This window comes from Camelina sativa, chromosome 18, assembly GCF_000633955.1.
Source record: "Camelina sativa cultivar DH55 chromosome 18, Cs, whole genome shotgun sequence".
Taxonomy (NCBI): domain Eukaryota; kingdom Viridiplantae; phylum Streptophyta; class Magnoliopsida; order Brassicales; family Brassicaceae; genus Camelina; species Camelina sativa.
Window position 1 is genome coordinate 20250850 of NC_025702.1, and position 9200 is coordinate 20260049.

The following is a 9200-nucleotide window of genomic DNA, read 5'->3' on the forward strand; positions in this document are numbered from 1 at the left end:
TCAAAACCGTAACATATCAGTAAGTAGGGAGCCTTCCCTTAAACCTACCAATTATAAAATCTTTATGAATGTCAGCACCTTCTTGAAATACAGAATCTGGGATAGTAACGCGAGGCTTCCCATCTGAAGAGAATTCAACTGGAGCTAGTCTGGTAAGTGTTCTATCCGCAGTGATTCTTAGCTTCTGAGCTAGAGTTTTTGGTTGGGTACTTCGGGCTGAGGTTTGAGGTATGTGACGGTTAGTAGGTTTGGCAGGAGCAGCAGGAGCTGGAATAGGAGAGGGATGGGGTTGTAGAGGTTCTGGAGGGAAGGAGAAAACAGGGATAGCAGAGGCAGAGGAAACAATAGTTGGGGTAATATCTATCTGCTCCTAGGAAGAGATAACAACAACAACTTGCTCCTCACGAGCCAAGGCCCCTGAGGGCTGAGGAAGAATGGCAGTATGCGGAGCCACTCTGCTTGGCAATGAGGAATTACGAGGATGCGAGTTGGTGATATAGCGATGCAATACCTTCGGTGGAGGAGTACCCAGTAAGCCGTCTGTTTGTGCAACTGATTTACAATCTGCTACAATAGGGTTTATATCTAAATTCGCATATCTAGGGTTCATACCCAAATTTTTGTAGTAGGAGTTGAGAATTGCTTGCGCCTGAAGATTCACCACCACAAGAGTAGATTTGTGCTGAGCAGGAAGAGCTAAAATAGTTCTCTTAGGGTCCAAGAGTACAGTTTGAGCAGAAGTTAGAGCAGAAGTTAAAGAAGCTGAAGAGGGGGATATAGGAAAAAGAAGGGGGAAATCAGAAAGGGATGGGAGGGGGGATTGGTCAGGTGGATCAGGAGAGAAAGGAGGGAGACGATTGGAACTGCCTTCAACCAAGATTGAAATAGAAATCGGGCTGGAAGAACGGTCATGTGGGAACCAGCAGTTCACCATGTCGAATTTCAACCAACTCTAAATTATTCCACTTTGTTTATTTAGTGATCGGGTAATTGTTTTACAAATAAAATCAACTTCATATGCCCTTCTTGATATAATGATATTGTACAAGTTTGATTCCTTTTTTATTTGTCAATTTCTTGTGCGATGCCTTATACCATTTTGATATGTCCTGTCTGGAAATTGAGTTGGGTGCATTGGTCGAGTAACCCATCGGTTTCTTGAATTCCAATTCGACACTAGCTGCTAGCTCCTAATCCTAGATTCTAAATCAATGGCCGAAGTCGTCGTATTTTATTTATTTAAGCGATTTTATGCAGTTTATATATAAAATCAATAAACTACAGTGACATATAGATATAGTAAAAAGTTATTATTATGATGATGATTCATGATTCGAACCAGTAGATATGTTAGTACTTTGAAACAGGTAGAAAGATACGTAAAAAGAGTTTTATATATTCACGTGAGTCACGTTTGCAGAGAGAGATATCAAGCTTCCGTGATCTTGATGAAAAGATGGAGCCCACAAAATTTCAACTGTCTAGATTCACCGACAGTACGAGGATGATTTTATCGACACCGTCCGATGTTTCCAAGCTGTCATCGTATACATTTTTGAATTAAAGAAAAAAACATATACTACTAAATTATAGGTTTTCTAGTTTGAGATGATTGTGCCGACACACTTTTGGTGTTATGTGTCTCTCAATTTTTTAAGCTTTGTACGAATTGTAATTAATTAATTACTCCTTTTATTTTATAATATAAGATGTTTTAGAGGTTTTTATTTGTTTCATAATATAAAATATTTTCAATTTTTGAGTTAACTTTTAGACTACTTTTATACTTTTAATTATTATTTATTTTATATAATCTTGTTTCTAATTAGTTAAAAAATTTAAAAGTAAACATTTCATAAAATATTTTATATTTTAAAACAGAAAGAGTATAATCAGTGCCGGTCCAGCAAAAAATGAGGCCTAATACATAAACATTTTTTTAATAAATTTTATCATTTTTTAAATGGATTTTATAAGGTAAATTTTAAAAGTTGAAGCAAAATCTTAAGAGTTTATAAAATAGAAGCCTATTTTGGAATAATACATAGATAAAAATTAAAATTTTCAGACAAAATCTTAATTTTTTTAAAAAGTGAGGCCTATATTTGCAATGTAAATGTTTAGTTGGGCCTAACTTTTTTACTAAAAATTTTAAACAGAATTAGAGGTCCAATACTTTTGTGTCATAGGGATGTGCGGCGGGTCGGATCCTGAATATAATATATCACTAGTGAAAAAAGGTTCATACAAGCCACGTTTATCATGTACATTAATCTTTATTCAATTTAAGTATTTATTTAAGTACGCTGTTTAGTCAAAAACTGGCTATTGAAGATCATGATGATAAGGTTGAAATAAAAGACGTGCACAAGCATAAACATAATGTTAACATGTCGTTACTAATATAGTTACGCGTGTTTAAATCTGAGTCTTTCGATCATTAAATTTTCGAAGTGTGGAATTCAAACTAACTCAAATTTAGAAGCAAATTCGCATCTCCTACACGTTTTTTTTTGTATTATAAATCAATCTAAATTATTTTTTGGATTGTACAGTGGATTATATATTTAAATTTATTCAAATTATCAGCTTTATAAAGAATTACAAAACCGATAACCACCATAAATATAAAACATGTATATATGTATCCTAGAATTGATTTCCGTTTATTTGTTTACATGCTAATCAATGATTAAGAGTTTGGTAAATGGTAACAATAATATCTCTGCTCTTGTGGCATCCTCAAATTGGTTGGACTCCATGATTGAAAGGAGGAAAAAGCAATCTATGATCAGAAGAAAAAGAGAAACGCTATCCGATATGATTTGTTAGCGAGGCAATGGTGGGGCTAAGATTTGCCAATATGGAATCAAACAACAAAACCATATTGATAGATATGTATATGCATAAGAGAAAGGGGAGAGAGAGAGAGCTTTATTTAATTACTAATTAGGGAAAGAAACAGAGAGCATCAAAGCATCTTCATAGTTCCATTAGGGGAAGGTTTGGCTGTATCTCTCCCCCCACTTGTGATATTCTTCTTTCACGCTTTTGCTCTCCTTTTTTACCCACACCTCTTCTTTGCTTTAGTATACTATTGAACACGTATTTAGAAATATGCGTTTTTTCTTTTATAAAGAATACATGAAAATTTGTGTCAAATATATACAGAATTTATTTTGGTCGGCAGACACTCTTCGATATTCTTCAGTTTACACACTCACTACTGTTTTCATATTGTCAGCTGAGATTTTTGTTTTTTTGTTTTTATCAAAGTGAGATTTCTTAAACATATGAATACTGTTTATCGCTAAACTATTTTATAACTTTTTTTGGTGTGAACTCTCCTGATTATTACCTTAAAAACCAACAAAAATTTGATAGATCGGATAATTTGGCTTTGATTAATAAGTTTTTGAGACAAAAAAAAAAATCTAAATGTGAAAGGGAGCGTGAGAACACGCATGGGAAACAAGAGAGTGAAGTTGTAATCAAAGCCAATGGTGATGCAGGGATAGGACAAGATAGGGAGAGAAGCGAGACTTGTTTCCCGTACTCTTGGATTGGGGCAATTTCGGTATTACCTCTTTTTTTCTTCCATCACATTTGTTTCCGTTTCCTTTTTTTTTTTTTTTTTTTTCTCATACCAAACTCTTTTCACGGATTTGTTCATCCTATTTTATTTATTTTTAATTATTTGGTAAGTTTTGAGTCTCTCCTACACCTACTTATAATTATAGAGTCTCATATACAATAAAAGAGGGGAAAACGATAAAAAAAAAAGAGAGTGAAAATGATAAATTTTGAGTAGTTGGAGTAGGAGAAATTAAATAGTACAATAAAGAATTAAATAAGAAAGATAGACACTCCCATCTACATCCTAAATTTTAGTCCATAATAATTTCAGCAAACTTTTGAATTTTCTGAATTTTACTTTCCCTTTTTTATATAAAAGAAAACTGTGATGTCAATACTCAGGAGACCAAAAACTAGGAGACAGTCTTATGCACTTGTATTGGGAAAGAATCATATTTCTATATTGATTTCTTCTCTCATCAACTTTTTAAATTTTTATAGTATTTAATACTAGTAAATTTTGTTTTTACTCCTTTCATTGATAAAAATTTTCTGCACCTCTCTAGTTATGATGATGAATAGGGTCAGATATTTCTATTCATATGGATCCTCATAATCTTTTTATTTATTTATTTATTACAAGTTCCTTTATACAACTCACCTTAAATATTGTTCTTGTCTTCTCATCTTTAAGTCTTGCTTCTCCCAAATTTCTTGTTCTTTCCTCTTTTTTGTTGTTAAAAGGAAGAAAAAAAAAATGTGGAACCTTAACGACTCACCTGACCACCACGAAGCATCCGACAGTAGAGGGAATCGGTTTGGACACGTGTCAAACTACATGAGCCAATCTACCACTTGGCTATCGTCAGTGCCTCCGGTGACCCGGAATTTCTTTCCGAGTCAAGTCATGGAACCGGGAATATATGGTTCCGGTTTCAACAGAAGCCAAGGTGGGGGTAAGTCGGATCCGAGCGGGTCCGGTCGACCAGATGAGCTGGCGCCGGAGATATCGCCGCCGTTAAAGAAGAGCCGGCGTGGTCCTCGCTCACGTAGCTCTCAGTATAGAGGAGTCACGTTTTACCGACGAACCGGAAGATGGGAGTCACATATTTGGTAACTTCTGAACCATATCAAAGCATATGATATCATATACCTAATAAGTAATACCTTGATTGTATACTTTTAATCCATCAATAATTATATTGTTCATAAAATGTTTTTGGATATACAATTATGCAGGGACTGTGGGAAGCAAGTGTACTTAGGTATGGGTTCATATTTTTGTTTATGAAACTGGTTACGCGAATCTACTTATGTGTATGTGTGTGTCCATCTTTATTCGATATTTGTTTCTTCTAATTGGTCTTACATATATATATATATATATGCAGGTGGGTTTGACACAGCACATGCCGCTGCTCGGTATGTTTCGTTTTCTCTATCCAGTAATCAATTAGCAAGAACCTAATGATACTTTGGTATATATATATATTTTTTTTTAAGTTATAAAATTAATGTTGGGTCAGTAACTATTTGTGACAGTGCCTATGATCGAGCGGCAATTAAATTCAGAGGTGTAGATGCAGATATTAATTTCGACATTGAAGACTACGTGGACGATTTGAAACAGGTTATATATATACTTATTTTATAGATGTTGGTTGTTCTAGTAAATTATTAATACTACTCAGAAAGTCAGAAGAAAGAAAACACAATTAAATGTTGTTTTATTGTTCGGCAGATGGGGAATTTGACAAAGGAAGAGTTTATGCATGTTCTTCGAAGGCAAAGCACTGGGTTTCCAAGAGGCAGTTCTAAATTCAGAGGTGTTACTTTGCACAAATGTGGAAGATGGGAGTCTCGTTTGGGTCAATTTCTCAACAAAAAGTATAATTACTTTAAAGTTTTGTGGGTCAAATTTTTAAAAACTTTTTTCTATCTTATTATTAATTAGAAGTGTCCTGTCTGTTTTCTTTTTTCTTTCTCTTTTCAGGTACGTTTATTTGGGTCTCTTTGATACCGAGATTGAAGCTGCAAGGTACTGGTTTTGCTGTCCAATGTCTCATCATCACGTTTCAAAAATAAATATATTGGTACGAAACATTTAACTTTGAATATTTTACAGAGCTTATGATAAAGCTGCAATAAAGTGTAATGGGAAAGACGCAGTTACCAACTTTGACCCTAAAGTATACGAGGAAGAAGAGCTTATTATTAGCTCAGGTAAATTTAATTTGTACATATTTGGCCTTTTAAGAAAAACACACAAAATTTACTACTCCAATCACCAAATTTTTATGGTAAAAAAATCCAACAGAGTTGAAGTGGAATGATCATAGTCTTGATCTATGTCTAGGAGAATCAAGCTCGGAAGAGTTAGGATTCAGATCCGAGGTAAGTGCTCATGTTCGTGTATCTATTAATATTGGTTTTGTCTTAAAATAATCAAAATGGTGATATTTGGTTTTTAATGACATTTTAAAGATTGCGAGCTTAACGAATAGGATTGGAGATGAGGAAAGATTATTAGGGAGTGATCTATCGCTAGCCATGACGACGACAGCAGTCAGATCAGACGGTGGAGGAAGCCGAGTAGGAATGGCAGCATCATCAGGATTCTCTCCTCACCCTTCTTCTCCTTGGCACCACCCCACCCCTAACAACTTCCACTTCTTTCGTCACTGATTCATTCATCACCATTATCACAATCATCTGAGCTAGTGTGAATTAAAATATGCTTTGGGAGAATTTGAATGATCATTTCTCGAGTTAATTTTTTTTGGCTCTGTCTATGTATGTATACATATATATGCTCTTGAGTCGATATAAGAGTTTCTTCTTTCATTAGTTTAATCAGGCAGCAAAAGCTAATTTTAATCTGAATTTCAAACTAATCACAGACCTGAGGCTGTTATGTATACTTTGTAGTGAATCCTTCAAAAAATCATCAGTTTCCCCCCTGTAAAAAGAGAGAAACCAAACCTTATTAACCAATCACTGAGAGACAAAAGAGTCAATCAAGTGAATTAAGAGTAATCACCTTAATTAACTGAGAATTTATTATATACACAGAGCACCAACATCTGGTGCAATTGCTTCAACTTCATCTGATGTTCCTCTCCTCAAATTCTTCCTTCCCTTCTTCGACTCCATTGTTTGGCTCCTGCAAATTAATCAACACAACTCTGATTTTTAGTAAACTCCTGTTTTGAGTGTTTTGGAGAAGTGATTTGAGAAACTTACACTAACAGTTTAACAGAGGATCTCCCTGTTGCTGTTCCACAGCAGGACTTGTATTTCTTCTTCGAACCACATGGACACGTTTTGTTCCTAGGAATCTTCTGCAGTTTTTGCAAGAATCAGTTCATGTTTTAAACGTAATCTAAAGGAAAAAAGCTTTCTCACATGTTTTAAGCGAGACAAACCTTATCATCGGTCTGTGAACTACACTTGGCATGAACTCTTTCAATGTTACTGGCGCTAGCTGATTCCTCCTCATCCAATTCTTCTCTGTGTTGCTCGGTGCTTTCCATTGCACTATCATTTGCTACCATTGGATTTGTGGCATCTGCTGCAGAAGCGATTTCTGAATTCTGAATCATTTTCAGTCAAAGACTCTACTCCTTGCTCAGCTATCAGGAATTCTATCGCAGCATCCACATCACCATTTACTTGTATTAGGACCTGAAGAGAGATTCCTCCAGATAAGAGAGGACTTACAATGATCATATATTCTCACAGATTAACAACCAAGGATCGGCTTACCACCTGTTCAGCTTTCTCAGCATTGTCACAGCAACAACCAGACATGACTACTTTGATATCCCCAGCATCCACATTATACCTATCAGCTTTGTTTTTGGACTTGCTCTCTGTGGCTTTCGCTTGTTTAGATGCTGCTGAAACTTTAGCATCAGCCTTTCACAAAACTGGAATTTATTAGGACAGAGAAACAGATGTCTACCAAAAACAGCAAGCTAAAGTTTGATGTAAAACCTCTATTACAACAGGCCTGGCTGGTCCTTCACAAGCATCTTCCTTCGAACGCACACTGTTGTAGTGTTCCCCATCGTGGTAAGACCTGAAAAAAAAAAAGGAACTTTAAGTAAAAGCAAATTCAACCATCTCTATCTTGCCAGATCCTACAATAAACCAATAGAAGAATCATTATAAACGAATCAATAACTCACAGATGGATCATGCGGGTTCGTGTATCTTCAAAATTGCGTATATACCAACGCGGTGACATGCTATGCAACAAATAGACCAATGCTCAAACAAACATATATGACTTAAAAAGGAAGCGGATCATGCAAAGAGGCATTATTATGATTACCCTGTGAATACAGATATTACTGCGTGTGACAAGAGAAGCTGCCTGTAACTCCATATTCCCAGACCAAGTGCCATCTTCGTCCATGGTTTTACAGTAATCCTCAAAGGGAACATCATCTTCGATAAAAGGCTCAAACATCTCACGATTTTTCTGTGAAAAGCCATTGAGAGTATGTATATATATAGGTGGGGATTTCCAAAAAATCTAGACTTTGAGAACTCTAAGAAATGCAACTTACTTACTTACCACTATATACTGTACAACCATGTTACGGTACTTGTTGTGTTCATCCTCGTTGCCTTCCAATTGATCGGCAAGTGACCTGTGAAAGAGTCAAGTCTTACACAATTTGCTTTGTCTTCTTCACTCAAAAAACACAAATCGAATTCGAAGATATCAAAACAAAAAACACAGACCTGAAGAAACAATTACCGTCAGCAGTAACTTTGATAATCTTAAGCCCTAAAGCATCAAGCTGAACACGAAACTGAGAGAGATCACAATCTTTGCCTTGGTTCTTCTTCTTCACCTATTGAATCAATCAAACAACGGAAAATTTAAAAAACACAACTTTACAATGATTTGCCATACCAAAACTCGAAAAAACCTTGAACCAAAGCCAGCAGTAACAGAGGAATTTTAAATTCATATGTGGTGAAGTTTTTAATAAGGAGGAAATCGAAATCAAAATCAAAAATCAAAAGCTTGGAGAATGATGAAGAACCAACCTGATGCGGTTGTTTCTTAGGCTTAGATTTCTGTTGCTTAGTTTTCGCCATTATCAAATCAGATAGAAGGAATATTAAAGCTAGCTTTAGTCGGGTAGTTGCGGCGGTGCAATGAGAAGCTTCAGAATTAGAACCGTTTCGTCGCCGCCGATTATCCGGTACATACCCAAACAATGTACGAGATTATTGGGCCCGATTTAATTGTTTAACCGATATAATTAACTATTAAATTGGGCCAAAAGGCCCATTATACAGATTATGTGGATATTGCTGTGCTACACGAACTGTGGAGCGTATCTCTCACTCACTGATTGAAAGACAGAAAAACCCTAGAAGAAGAGCTCTCGGGTTTGAATTTTGGATATCTGCAAAAACAAATCAACGAAGGTATATAAAAGTAAATTTTCCATTTTTTTTTTTAAAGTATATAATTGAGTAATTTTCTTTGAAGGTTAATAAAAGTAAAATTTCTTTTTTATAACATATATGATTGGGAAAATTACTTTTTTTTCGTAAAAAAAAGAGTAAATTTCCTTTTTGTTTTGGGAGAGCGGAACAAC

The 9200-nt window shown here is 35.3% G+C and overlaps 1 protein-coding gene and 1 pseudogene across 1 annotated transcript; one reads left to right on the forward strand and one right to left on the reverse strand.

Moving 5' to 3' along the window:
- On the forward strand, positions 3771-6459 carry LOC104762839 (AP2-like ethylene-responsive transcription factor TOE3). The gene is made up of 9 exons (XM_010486233.2): positions 3771-4689; positions 4816-4841; positions 4968-4998; positions 5119-5206; positions 5318-5463; positions 5570-5614; positions 5702-5799; positions 5894-5970; positions 6061-6459. The coding sequence occupies exons 1-9, from the start codon at positions 4334-4336 to the stop codon at positions 6259-6261; spliced, it is 1068 nt and encodes a 355-aa protein (XP_010484535.1). The 5' UTR covers positions 3771-4333; the 3' UTR covers positions 6262-6459.
- On the reverse strand, positions 6401-8765 carry LOC104762838 (annotated as a pseudogene).

What these genes read in the sequence shown, in the direction of transcription:
- LOC104762839 (XM_010486233.2), top strand. Translation starts at nt 4,334, where the DNA reads ATGTGGAACCTTAACGACTCACCTGACCACCACGAAGCATCCGACAGT. An exon ending in ACGTGGACGATTTGAAACAG is followed by an intron (nt 5,207 to 5,317) that starts GTTATATATATA and finishes ATTGTTCGGCAG; the next exon opens with ATGGGGAATTTGACAAAGGA. An exon ending in AGTTAGGATTCAGATCCGAG is followed by an intron (nt 5,971 to 6,060) that starts GTAAGTGCTCAT and finishes GACATTTTAAAG; the next exon opens with ATTGCGAGCTTAACGAATAG.